The sequence below is a fragment of the Perna viridis genome, chromosome 10 (assembly GCF_037379345.1).
Source record: "Perna viridis isolate PV_CMFRI_1.1 ecotype Kerala chromosome 10, ASM3737934v1, whole genome shotgun sequence".
NCBI classification, from domain to species: domain Eukaryota; kingdom Metazoa; phylum Mollusca; class Bivalvia; order Mytilida; family Mytilidae; genus Perna; species Perna viridis.
In genome coordinates, this window is record NC_142454.1 from 12,413,599 (window position 1) to 12,427,819 (window position 14,221).

Here is a 14,221-nt window from a genome sequence, read left to right on the forward strand (position 1 = left end):
ACTGAATTTAACCCAGACAGATGGAACGATGGCGCTAATGATAATAATGTAGGCTATATGTCGTTTGGAAAAGGTAATTATTTTAACCTAAAAGTTAAGTGGAATTCGAAATTCACATGTTTAGTTTTGCTTTTACTTCATATTTTCATTTTTATGAATGAATTGTGACCAATTATGAACTGAGATGAAACAATAAGTTGATATATGTAATGGTTAACAGAGAGTTGATGCATTGAAAAATATGTAACGAATGATTAGTTCTTAAAGTAATGTAATGTCTTTTGGTTCATATATCTGAGACTCACTTGTGATGAAGCATCGAGTATCTAGTTTAAATGTCAAGTTTCATGTAATGAAAGTCGAGTATCGAGTGAGAATGCATATGATAATATAAGTCTGAGTAAGATCTGACCGATCAAAACCAAAAATGGGCAAATCCGAAACTACAATAGAAGCACCATTAAACCGGTCGGTTTACAACCTCTAGCATTTCTGGAACAGACAAAGTAATGCCCCTGCACACCAGATGGATACATTCATTAGACTTAACTTTTTATGAACAACTCGGCGGGTGTTTCTAGGAAAGCAGAGGACGCTATCATGCTATAATTTAAACAGTAGATAGTAGTAAGGATTTTCGTTGACACTAAAACTGGTCTTCGCGTTTTTATATGCACAATATCCAAAATGAAACAGGTATGATTCCAGAATCAATGTACTGGTATAACAGTGCTATTCTTATTAGATATTGATTTTTCCAGGGGAAAAAGATGAAGAAATGACACCGTTTTTCCTGATTTACAAAAAAAGTATTTCTATGCACTTTACGCTTGGCAAAAAATATCTCATCTGGCAGTGGTCGCACTGCCTACTCCAAGCCAGTTTTGAAAATGACCGCCTAACCATACACCTGCCAACATTATATATTGGGATCGGTAAAACTAATTACATGAACAAGGTCGAAGTTAGGCCAGTATTATACATATGGTATATATGATCACAAATAATTGGTAAAACATGGTAACATTTCTCAGTTAACCAAATCATGGCCCAAAATTCAAGATGTGTGTGTTACTTCATACAGGTACCTACTGGCTATCCAAATTACGTGGTCTAACCACGAGTTCCTACCCACCCCACCCCACCCAAAAAAAATTAAATAAAATAAAATAAAAATAACAAAAATGTTCCCGACGGATAGTTGCAACGAAATCTACGAATTTAAAGTTACACGAACTTACGACCTTTCGGATACCAAAATTGATGTAATTAAAGATTGACGCGCTAATTCATTTTTATATTTTTGATTCAGGTCCTAGGACTTGTCCCGCAGAAACCACTGCAATGATAGGAATTTTCTTATTTGTTGCCAACTTGGTTAACAAGTATGAGATGATTCCAGACGAGGGAAACCCATTACTATTAGAAAGGATATGGGATGGAGCTGGTCTGACACCAAAACCATTTAAGCTCCACTTAAAAGAAATATAGACACTGATTTAATACAAATAACATTAGTGAAGCACATATTTAGTTAACCACTTTTTAACATTTACCATCTTGTATAATTGTCTTCTTCTGTTTTTATCTTATTAAATTACTAACAGACCCAGCAAAACTTTGGGTATAACTTGGTCTATATTGGTGTTAACGAGCACTCGCACTCAAGTATTCGAAATAGTTCTGGCTAGTAACTTGAAGTACTATTTTTATCATATTCCACTAAATTCTTATATTTCTAAAACAATTAGTACTAAAACAAATCTTACATGTGGCTACAATGTACAAAATATAGTATTATCATAACCAAATGTATAGCCATTAGATAATCGGCATGGGATGATTCCTGACAAAGGAGACTCATTACCGTTTGAGATGATATGGATGAGATTGATCTAATACCAACCTCGTTAAAGCTCCACTAGGCAGATAGGACATGGAAGAAAACTAGCGTGAAGCCAATGGAGTCAGATTGGATCGGTCCAAGAATTCAAAATTTAAATGCAAAGTGATATATCATTCAGCCCCTTTTTCTAATTAACAAAAGTCCGGTATTTTTTTCCTGATCTACTTGAGTTTGCAAGAGTAACTGATTTGCTGCTTTTCATAAAAGGGATCAACAGACATACCTTATAATCATCGTCCTGTTTCAGTTCTTTGTACATTGTTCAAAAATTTTTGAGAGACACGTTTATTCAAATCTGCATGCATATCTAAATGATAATAAAAACAAATACTATCTTTAAAAAAAAGAAAGCCGACGCTAATTTTGTTCTTTCCATTTACAAGTTTTTACATTTCATTCAAGAAAATTAGCACATGGTTTCGATACAGTTTTTTCGAACGCCACTCAGTTATCAGTATTTGGCCAATCGGGAAACAGAATTGCGATCAGGTGACTTGCATAGAAGAGCGTCCTTAATAGGGTCAATGGGTAAAAAGCGAAACTATACCGACTGCGTCGGAAAAAGGTGTATTTACCAACTGATAAGAGACTTATTTTTTAACTCTTATGTCTTACATATGTTGTTTATAAATAGTCATTTTCTACATATGTCTTACATATGTTGTTTATAAATAGTCATTTTCTACAAATTATAATTTTTATGAATAAATTTCATAAATTATAACTTATATTTTGACCTTGTACAAATTATAATTTGTCCAAAATTCGCTGGGACAAATCTTAATTTGTATAAATGCTAAAAATCACTTCACACTTGTACAAGAATCTATCATATATATATATTAAACGAACTAGAGTCAACTGTCGCTTAAAAAAATAACGACAACGGAAAACATCAAAAAAATATTTCACATTTAATCTAAAATTATCACGAGACTTATGATGAAGTCACTTCATATATTTGTGCATGTCAATGAACCATGACACCACAAGTTACACTTTAATTTAGCTCTTCTACATCTGCATTTACTGTTTTTGCAACCACCTTTACATTTTCAAGCAAAGTTCCCCTGGACAGCAGCTTTAGATAATTTGCGAACAGATTCACGAAGCGAGGTTTGTTAGAAAAAAACTTGTTCAGATTGTGACTTGCATCATTTACTTTCTGGCTGATTGCAATGCCAGTTAAGATAGGATCGGTTCATTCGTTCATTAATGATGTTTATACTATGTCCAGTTTTAATCTATATACATGTACTTCCTTAAGTATATAGATGAAAACCTGGCATAGTATAAACATCATTATATAGCAAGTGGACATGTCAGAGAAAACACATAATAACTCAAATCTGGAAACAAAATGATTTAGTGATATTTTTTAGATAAAACAAAAATCCTGGTCCCAATGGCCTGTGTCAAGTACCAATGAAAATGGTGGATTTCAAAGAGGATGAATCCATTAGCAAATCACTTTCGAGAAGATATGAACTGACAAGTAAAACCAACAAGAAAGATGAAACAAATGGAATACACATATATGTAGAGACGAGCAGCAAGAACCCTACAAAAAACAACGGGCGAGTCGAATGATCAGGAAGGGGAGTAGTTCCGACTCGCCGTGCTGTCAAACGAAGGTCGTGTCCGCTAAAGAAGAAGAGAATCTATAACAAATGTACTTCATCAATCATTTAGGAAAGAATTGAGTTATGTAGCTCTCAATTAGGTTATGGTATCGACCATAGGGTTTGTATGTCTCATTCTAGTTTCAGTTTGTCTTCCAGAATTTTTGGTGAAGAACGTATTGAAATCCGAAGACCGATCTGCATGTTATTGTGTATTTCCGGGAAATCCAAACGCTGCTTCACAATGCAAAATCTTCTATTTTATGCTTTTCTTAATATTTTATCCCTTAGAACTAGGTATTTGTCACTTTTTTATCAGTATTATTTACACAAAAATATATTTTGCTTTAAATATTGAACTCAATGCTATGTTAATGACGAATCTCCATGCATTTCAATGGTAGACTAGGACCCATTCTTACGAAACCAGGGAGTCACGTGACGAGACTTACATACCCTATAGAAACGTCAGCATTTGGACAACATATCATTGGTCCAATATATTACATCTAAATCACTTGATTGACATTCCATATAGTTTTATTTTCTTTGGAGACCTAATAATCGCATCTCGATTCCGGTTAATGTGCAGAATGTACATTGTACTAGCCTAATCCAAATTGTTTTTAATTTCTTTGGAGACCTAAGGATCCGCTATATAGATAGGTCACTGCAGATAACTTCATGACAATTCGTGGAAATAAAGCTATACTGAGACACTTTAACAAGCAAATCCAATATTTTTTTCCTGTAAAAAGTATGTATTTCTCAAAACCTTACATTATGAAGATTCATGAAAAAAAAAGACAGATATTATCTCCTATTTTGCTATGAAAATCTGAAGCCATTGTAACATAATAAAAAATACATAAGTTTTCATAACAAATTTTGGGTGCCTTCCAAAGATTAACTGTCAACAAACAGGTTTTCTAAAATATCAGGCACTTAAAAATTGCCAGAAAAAGTAAGTTGGCATGTTATTATTTCATGTTTATAAAACGTAAAAAAAAATCCTTAATTAGACTTAATTATCTCAAAATATAGTCGGTGACCTGTGCTTTTTTACATTACAATCCTAAAATATGGTCATTCAAGGTCATTTTTGAGAAAAACTAGAAAAAAATATATATTACAAATATACTTTATGGAATTTCTGCAAACATACATAGTTTTTAAAGCCGGGTTTCATCTGTACAAAATCCTACTTGTTTGCCAAAATATAAGTGCAGCGATGAACTTCTAATGATGGTTGAATGAATGGACTCCCGTTTCAAGCAATTTTGATGAAACAATTGACCATTATTTTTTATGTTTTTTCATGAAAAGACTATTAAGGGCAATTCTGAGGTACATAATAAATTTTTTTAAGAGGCTAATGGTTTCTGTAAGCGAAACGTTATGCTAAAATTCATAGGATTGAAGACTTGAGATTTTTGTTTACCTAATAACAGTTAAGGCTTTACAAATTTTCATTTCTTTATTAAAATCGCCAAAAAAATTATAAGAATGAACCTATTATTGTATTACAATTACACTATGAACTTAAGCTAATATTTCATTTGAAATAGTGACCTGATGATAAAAAACGGTAAATTTCAGATCTGAATTTTTGTTATAGTTTTCTCATTCGTCTATCCTCGGACTTTTTATGAGCAACTTGTCGGGTGTTTCTAGAAAAGCAAAGGGTGCTTACCATACCGTGCACCTGGTCCATGCTCCCAGTTTTTAGTGGAGACCGAGTTGCTCATTTACTTTGTATGTATTATTTAAGTTACTTTATGTTCTTTGTCGTGTTTGTCTGCTCTTTGTCCCTGGATTACATTATTTTGATTTCCGCGCTAGAATCTTGGTTCCCTTGATTACTCTTTCAATCTCATTTTTTGATTAAGTTCTGTTTCTGTAGATAATTAACCAGTCATGACAATTCTATTCTAAAATATACAGATGTTGGTTGTAATGAGATGTGTTTTTAATTCTGATCATGAATACAGACAGAGACGGAAACTAGACAAGTAAAGTTCTGTCATTTAATACCTCATTTGAATCGTTGGATATCCACTTGAGCACGTTGTCATTTGTTAGGACACTTTAATGTGATCTAATCTATACAAATGTAGGAATTGGTAACACCAAATAGAAACCGATTCACTACTCTTCAGAACATCGGACACGATCTGATGTTAATTGATGGTTACTGGAAAGAGATGAAACAGAGACTAACATTAGTATTAGATTATTTGAGGCATCAATCGGGAGTAGAAACATAAAACACCAAGAATGGACATCACTCGGGAGTAGAAACATAAAACACCAAGAATGGACATCACTCGGGAGTAGAAACATAAAACACCAAGAATGGACATCACTCGGGAGTAGAAACATAAAACACCAAGAATGGACATCACCTGAAGCAGTTATTATCATTGATTAAAGGAAACATCTGAAGGAAAACCGTAATCATAACAAGACAAGAACAGCAAAGCAACAATCGTTGTTCGGTACATGGAAAGGTGTTGCATAGGATAAATTTGGAACGAATGAGGAAGGCTTTTGACCAAAAACTGGGAGACAACCAGGCAGGATTCCGCTATAATCGATCATCTGCAGACCAAATAACCATCTAAGTAAAATTATTGAACAATCCCTTGAATTTAATTTGTCGTTATACATAGTGTTCATAGATTTCCAAAAAGCTTTTGATAGCCTAAATAGAGCTGTGTTATGAAAACTTATGGGGCATTGTGGAATTCCTGGAAGTTCATCACGGCCATCAAGAATACTCATAGAGGAATGCACAGTCGAATTTTGCATAAAGGTCAGTTCACAGGCCCTTTTGACATCACATGGGTAGGACAGAGACGCATGCTGTCACGTTACCTATTTCTCCTAACAATGGACTACAACCAACAGAAAAAAGGCATCCAATGGGTAAAGATGCAACAACTAGATGACTTGGATTTTGCCGACGACATTGCCGTTCTGTCGTAAAATCAGACAGGTTGAAGATAAATTATGTTGTTTAGAAGAAAGAGCATAGGAATCTGGCATTACCATCTGCAACAAAAAGACCAAAGTGCATAATGCAGATACAAACATCTCTACCAGTATCCAGTTATAAGCAACTCCTCTTGAAGAAGTCGACTCCTTCACATATCTTCATCAAAAGTAGAATAGGAAGAGCAATAACAGCCTTTAGAATGATGACAATCATTTGGAGGGCAGGCAATATCTACATTGAATACCAAAATCAAATTGTTCAACTGCTATATTAGATGTAAGTATTAGTCTTTGTAAGAATCATGCAAATTCTGTAATATGTGATACACCCCAAAAAAGGCTACACATCTTTATTTTTGTTATTGAAGTTGCTTTATAGTCTATATGATGAAATGTATAATTATTCATTCCAATCTGTCTGCTCTTTAAAGATAATCCACATTGAAAATCCAACAGTTTCTAATGTATTTTGTTATCTGGCCCGTGGACCATTGGTAGATTTGGGTCTTAAGATAATGATATGCCCATTTAGAAGTAGGTTAACTTGGGGAACATATAGTGATTTGATCATTTTGAAGTAGATTGATTCGGACTACAAATAGTGCTTTTACCCATTGGCAGCAGACCATACATACAGTAATATTTCTACTTGATAAAGTTCCAACTTATGGTCTTTTTCGATACTAAGACTACTTCATTTGTCATATCTATTCATTTTTGTCACACAAAGTTATTTATGGAAAGGCATTATGTTACTGAAATTTATTCATAAAAAAATCTTGCATTGTCCTACGTCGCTCAAAATTATATGTGCCTTTGTGCCTGAATAATTTTATTGGGTTTGTGACATAAAATGGATGATTTGGAATGCACTTGAATGGTCTTACCTGCATTCGAGTGTTTTCATACCGGCACTTATTCTCTTAATTCTAAAGACTTATCTTGGTTCAAGATATGGCAGAGATGTAAATACCTTGAAATACCGTATAGTATTACATCACTGCAAAAAAACTATAATGACCTAAAGCATGCAAGTAATAACATTTCTAGTAAAAAGTATGAGCATAGAATATGAGTTAAAGATATGATCTTAGGGGAAAATCAATAACGAATGATCATATGAGATATCATTTTGCCTTGAAGCTTTGTGAACATTGTAAATATGTTAATCTAGAACACAGGGAGCGGTAAACCAAACATTTTAAAGAGTGTCTTTGTTAAAAAAAAAAAAACAAAAAAACTATTTGAATAATAAATACACTGTATTCAATGTTTGCCCATGTTTTCTTATTTGCCCAACATAGGCTGCACTCCAAACATATTCATTGGCATTGGCTGTTGTCCTCCTTGGTTCAGTGGGAATTGCTGTCCTGTATTCATTGGGATTGGCTGTTGCCGTCTTTGATTCAACTGTAATTGTTGTCCTGCATTAATGGGTGTTGGTTGTTGTCCAGCTTGATTTCTCTGGAACGGTTGTCCTGCACCAGTAGGAGTTAAACGTCCGACTTGATTTGATGGGAATTGCTGTCCAGGAATCTGTTGACGCATCACCTGTTGTGCCCATGGCATAGTTGGTGGTGGTGGTGGTCCAAATATGCCCGCAAATTGCGGTTGACCCATAGGAAATTGAGGACGCTGTGGGAACATTGGTGAGGGGAACTGAGGTTGAATAAAATTCTGAGCAACTGGAATTGGGCCATGAGACTGCAATCCGGATTGTCCTCCAGGAGCAGTAGGAGGACAAGGATGCCCAAGAGGACTTTGACTTCTGATCAACGTGATGCAACGTTGTGACTGTGGAGGCTCACATATACCTAAAATAAAAACATGGTCTGGTAAAACATAAAAAATATGGGTTATGAATAACAGAAAGTCGACTTTTTGAACACAAAACAGTGAACTTAATAACATCAAATGTGTTCCCGTAAGAAGTGAAGTCGGTTGTATAAACTAAGGCATGTTCCTTTAAGTATGTGCTTGCTATTGCGTAACTACCAATGATACACATATCTACTATCTGGTTGACGTAAGTGTAACTACAAATGATACATATGTTCACTATCTGGTTAATGTAAGTGTAAATAACAATGACACACAAGTTTTCTATATGTAGCTATCTGATAAAAGTTTGTTACTTCCAATAATATACATATGTTTATTATCTGGTTAACGTGTAAATATCAATGATAAACACGTGCATATGTGATTGTATTACTTGATCATAGGTGTAACTAGCCATAATACAAGCGTGTGGTTGTTTAAGTTACTGTGAATGTAACTGCAAATGGCAAGCACATGGTTTTTTTTCTTCTATTAATACCGTTAGTGTTTTGTAAACACCAATGACACGCATGTTTTCGATTTTGTGTTCTGTCAATGACCCACATATACTCTTTCTTTTGGGTTGTCAGTCGAACTTTTATTTGCTTGCGAATGAATGGTCTGATTTTACACATTCGATACTATAAATTCTGAAAATCAAAGTACTCATGTACTGAATCAATTTATATCGATCGCCTGAATTTTTGCACGTCAAATATCGTCAAATTGCAAAAATTTGGGACTATTTTACTTTGGTAGCGTAAGATAATTACAGATGTTATCAGGCTTTACAAATCTAAAGGCTCTAGTGACTGCTATATCAATTCTGATCTTCGATCTAAAGCGTTTATCCTATATTGAATGTTATCAATCACGGCAATTATCGGCTTTGTCATTACTTTGGTCTAGTTATGAAACTAAATGTCAATTACCTGGGTGACCTATTGGATTACTATGGGTACTGTTTACTTCAGCACTGCGTGTAACGCTATTCCAGACCAATCCAAGCTCTACTCCATTACTTACACCATCACCATCAGAATCCATGTTATGCAGATATTCTGTGTAAACTCTTCCAACTCGACTGAAGTCCTACCATTAGAAAGAAGTTACAGGCAATAATTCTCAATCGAGTTACCGTATTATATGTCATGGTGACAAAAATTTAATGTGCAGATCTTCTGCCCTGAATAACACAAAAGGAAGCTAGTTCAAACAGGCTTAATTTGGTGTAGTGTACGATCCGATGCATTTGATTCATTATTATTTTGTTTGACTTTATGTTTTCATGGCCCTGAGCATGCTGTACCATTCAGTTTTACAACTGGGACATCATCACAGTCGTCGTCGTTGTTGTCATCCATCAGGACATAGGTAAATAATATAAAACACACTACAGTCTTAAAAAAAAGAGAAAAACTAAAACATTTGCTAAAAACTACCGTCATGTTGAGGTTGACATTTCAAAAAAAGTCGTGGGATTCTGTGAATCATAATAGGATAATTGATTGGAAGGAGTGAATAACCAAAATGTGATCACGAGTCCCGAAGAACGCCTAGATATAACGAGTGTGGGGAACTTGTTCCGCGCACGAGTTAAATCTTACTGCGTTCTTGGCATCAGTGATCATATTTTGATATTCACGGTAACCAAATTGATTATCCTATTTATTATAAAGATTTTCTCCATCATTCGTTGCTAATTTCAACATAAATTTCAAAATTTGGGAACGGCGGATTGATATCAAAGTTGTGACGTTATGGCGGGAGAAAGTCCGAGAGTGAAATTACGGAATTTATTTCACATTGTGAATTATAGAAATTTATTCCATAAAACACTGCTGTCTACATAGTATTAAAAGTAACAAGCATAACAGGTGTAAAGGTATAGTTTTGGAGCCAGTATCTTACGTCAAAATCTTTGTTCACACCAAACAACTTGTATACCTTATTGAAATGCAAGACAAAGCTTCGTATAGTTACGATGTTGTTTGATTTCCCCCAGCATAGTGTTGTTGATGTGTACACAAAGGGAGAAAACCATAGTTTATCAATTGGAACTACCATTTCCGCTATATACTAGAAATAACTTCGGATGCAGGAAAGATAATTTCTTAATGAATTATTTCCCAAAACGGATAAAAGTAGTTCCATCCATTAGGTAGGGCTAAAAATTTCAGTTTCATATCACTAAAAAAAAAGAAAAAAAGCACGCTTTCTCGTACAAGAGTTTTTGCGCGAAGATATATAGAGATGCATAGGAAACGATAAGGCACCGACCATTTTTATTCTGATGGAGCCTTGAATTTGTAGTCGGATAAGAATTGTTTTGCTCAAGCACAAAATGTTTATCTTTATTTCAGCAGCAACCGTAACCAAAATTTCAATTTGAAATCTGTCTTGTTGAATAATGGAGAAACTATGGAATCATATCTTTTTAATTTTTTTTCTTAGAGGATGTGTAAACTCCCCCGCCACCAAATTTGGAATAATTATATTTTTTTAAAATATCGCATACCCCACCCCTTTTTTTCGCTAATAAAATAATCGGTGCCTACAGTTTAAAAATAATACAACCAGTTTAGATATATCAACTTTTCAAATGTAAAATCGACAAAAAATGGCAAAAAATTCCCTAGCAACCCCTTTTGCTGTGGAACCCCGGCTGGCACCCTTCCTTTTCAAAGTGTCTGGATCTGCCCCTTTAAATAGAGAGGCTCAGTAATTTCATTTGCCAGTTTATTTGACATTGAATTGACATCGATATCATGAAATACACTAATTAATTATTTTGTTGTTTTGTTTAATTTTCATTTTAAAGCGGATGCATTAAACTGACTGAGTAAGTGGGGGGGGGGGGGGTAATTGTTCTATACCTTTCATTGGTTGAAAGTGTGTTTAGTGTCGACTGATCGTGATTAACTAGATACAGTAGGTCTGTACGGTCCATAGCATGCTCTATATGTTCGCGTAACCATTAATCATGTACTTGGATGATTTTTTTATTTTTCTCAAATAACTATAACCATTCAAAAATTTACAAAAATGCGGTTTTTTTTTACTATGACAATGAATACGTGGCTTAATGAAAATTAAGTTCTCACGTATAAAGAAGTCCTTTTTATACAAATGTCCTGGTAAATAATTAGATTATATAAAATAATACTGCTATATGAGGGGGGACATTTATGTGTACTGATTTTAGCCCCACCTTTCTCTCTTTGGAAAATGTGACTGTTTCATTTGTTAATAGTACGAAGGCGCTCTAATCTTGTATGGAGTAGGTTTTGCCTAAAAGGGAGCACATTACGAAAACAAGCGTATTTTAATGTCTTATCATCATCATTTCTTCTGTCTGATATTTAAATGGATCTTAAGTACTTAAGATGGATTGAAATACAACTGCTTAAGATGATAGATTTTATGGTGATTGCTAGTTATAAATGAGATAATTATGAATTATTTTGATTGTAAATAGTTATTTTTATTTATGAGTATACAAGTAATATGATATAAAAGTTTAATGAGCGTGTTTTACTTTATTTCTGGCTGAATGACATCTCTTGTCAGTATATCAATTTCCTGAAATTGTGCTGTTTTTCACTGGCTAAACTCAGATTGCATTCTTGTGGAGGAAATGAACCCATTCATCTGGATTACCATTCCATTGATTCACAGTTTGCCGAAATGTTAAAACTTATCGATAATTCACTTGTTCGTTATGAAATACATTTAGGATATTGTAAGTGTCGTAAATCAAAACGTTTTAATTTGTTCTCTCAATGTATTTCAATATAAACTCAAATACTAATTCTGACCAACATGTCGTTTTTGAAACAATTGTCTATCAGGAATTATAAAGGTTTCCAACCAAAGAATTTTTGTGCAAAAGATAAAATCACTTTTTGCAGGTGTGGATTCATGCGTGCCTCAACACTATCATTGCAAATAAAAATTATTACTGGCATGGAGTCTTGATTTTCATAAATTCTAAGTCCCCCCCGAAAAAAAAATGTTTTCTTGCCTTGCCTCCCTCGGCATTAAATTTCACCTTCACCCCACTTATGTATTGTGTACTTTTGAAGGTTCTTTTGTAGCACTATATTTTAAAACTTAAAATCTTTAATATTTTTTAGATCACTATAGGTAACTCATTCTTAGTTCGAAAGTATTTGATTGTATGTGATTAAGAGTAATTTATTAATAATAATTAGATGTATATATCTCTATAATTAAGACGTATATGTTTATATCCATCACACGTAGACATGTGACTCCATTATACATGAAAGAACAATCCCAAACCAGTATACCCAGTTGTACACATATTTTGCTAGGAAGTAAACCTGTATTCAGCACACTTGAAGGTATACTTCTGTGGCTGAGAAGTAAACATGTACCCGGCACACTTAAATGTATTTGTGTAGTATATATAAGTTTTCTACATTGTGGATGTAGATGATTTTACATTCAGACCATGTACTTGGATTTTGACGAATCTAAATTGTCCCATTTTTTGCCCCTTTTTACTGGTAAGTATGGCCCACTCCAGTGTACCGGGCAACAGACTTCTATCCAGTAATTACAGGAGTATGCATCCGCTATAACAGTTTGTAACCATGAGGTAGATAAAACCGTGATCTGCCTCCAACAAACATAGATAAATCTTACTAAACATATATAACGTTACTAGCATGCAAACATCCAAATAAATGAATGAACTAAATTCTTCAATTTTCAAAGCTAAAACATTGTATTTTATGAGTGACAACAATACCAGTTGTTTAATTCGATGATAGTCTTTTCTATAAATTATGGGACAAAAGGGGGATCGGGAAATCCCGAAAGAGTCAACTTGATGTAAAGTTAAAAGGATGTAGTTAATCATTGCTAAAATGTATGGATAACTGCAGCAAAGAACTAAATATTGTCTCCATGAGACCTATTAACCACTTCCTATTTTGCTACTAAATACTCTCGTAGAAATTTGAGATGTTACTTTCACGGACAAGAGCAATATACAGTTCAAATCCGCGCAGCTCTTTTTGCATGATGCACTGTACTAATGAACATAGATGCAGGTGACAGATCAAATATTACCTCTGCACAGGAGCTTAATTTACCCACAAGCATGCAAAATTGAAAAATAGAAGAACACGTGCCTGGTACACATAAAAAAAGCGAATGAAAGTTAGATTGATTGAATTTTACCTTGCGATATAGGTGAGAAACCTCGTTTTATACTTATCAATATGAATCAATTAGTATAGGAAACATAGTGCACTTTCATCAACGTCCTTTGTACACGGTTGTAGTTCATACATGTAACTTAAATTATGGTGACCCATATCAACCTCGACAATAGTGCATTTAATTTCTATCTTAATTCTGATGGCGTCTATGTACATGTGATATCGCAGACACTTTTAAAATACTTGAACTAAAATGTACCCAAGTAAAAATAAATACGAGTACTTATTTTAATTGTTTAAAAAGCAAGTAAGAAAACAGTAACTCATTCATTGACCTTTCTTTACACTGATTTATATTTAAAAAAACACAGTTTTAAGAAAGTATATACTTACCCGTCCAAATGGATTCCTTGCTCCACCATTGTTCGGTTGCCAATGTCCAACAGCTGACCAAAGATCATTTGCGTCTGCAGTACATGGATTTGGTACTTTGTTACCATTTGGAATATTATTTTGGAAAGATGGATAACATTCCGATATACTTATTAAAGCTATAATCACCAAAAGTTTGTAGATATGAAAGCCTAATATTTTGAAGTTTTCCATGTTCGAGTGTTTCCTACTTTGTGTTTCGCATTTACATATTTGAATTTGAATGAGAACAACAACTTGTTCAAACGTAA

The 14,221-nt window shown here is 34.0% G+C and overlaps 1 protein-coding gene across 1 annotated transcript; it reads right to left on the minus strand.

Annotated features, from left to right (window-relative positions):
• Positions 1-7,768: 7,768 nt before the first annotated feature.
• Positions 7,769-14,200, minus strand: LOC148604559 (uncharacterized). The gene is made up of 3 exons (XM_088549638.1): positions 13,932-14,200; positions 9,279-9,438; positions 7,769-8,339 (listed from the first exon to the last, which is right to left on the minus strand). The coding sequence occupies exons 1-3, from the start codon at positions 14,142-14,144 to the stop codon at positions 7,813-7,815; spliced, it is 900 nt and encodes a 299-aa protein (XP_088405764.1). The 5' UTR covers positions 14,145-14,200; the 3' UTR covers positions 7,769-7,812.
• Positions 14,201-14,221: the final 21 nt, after the last annotated feature.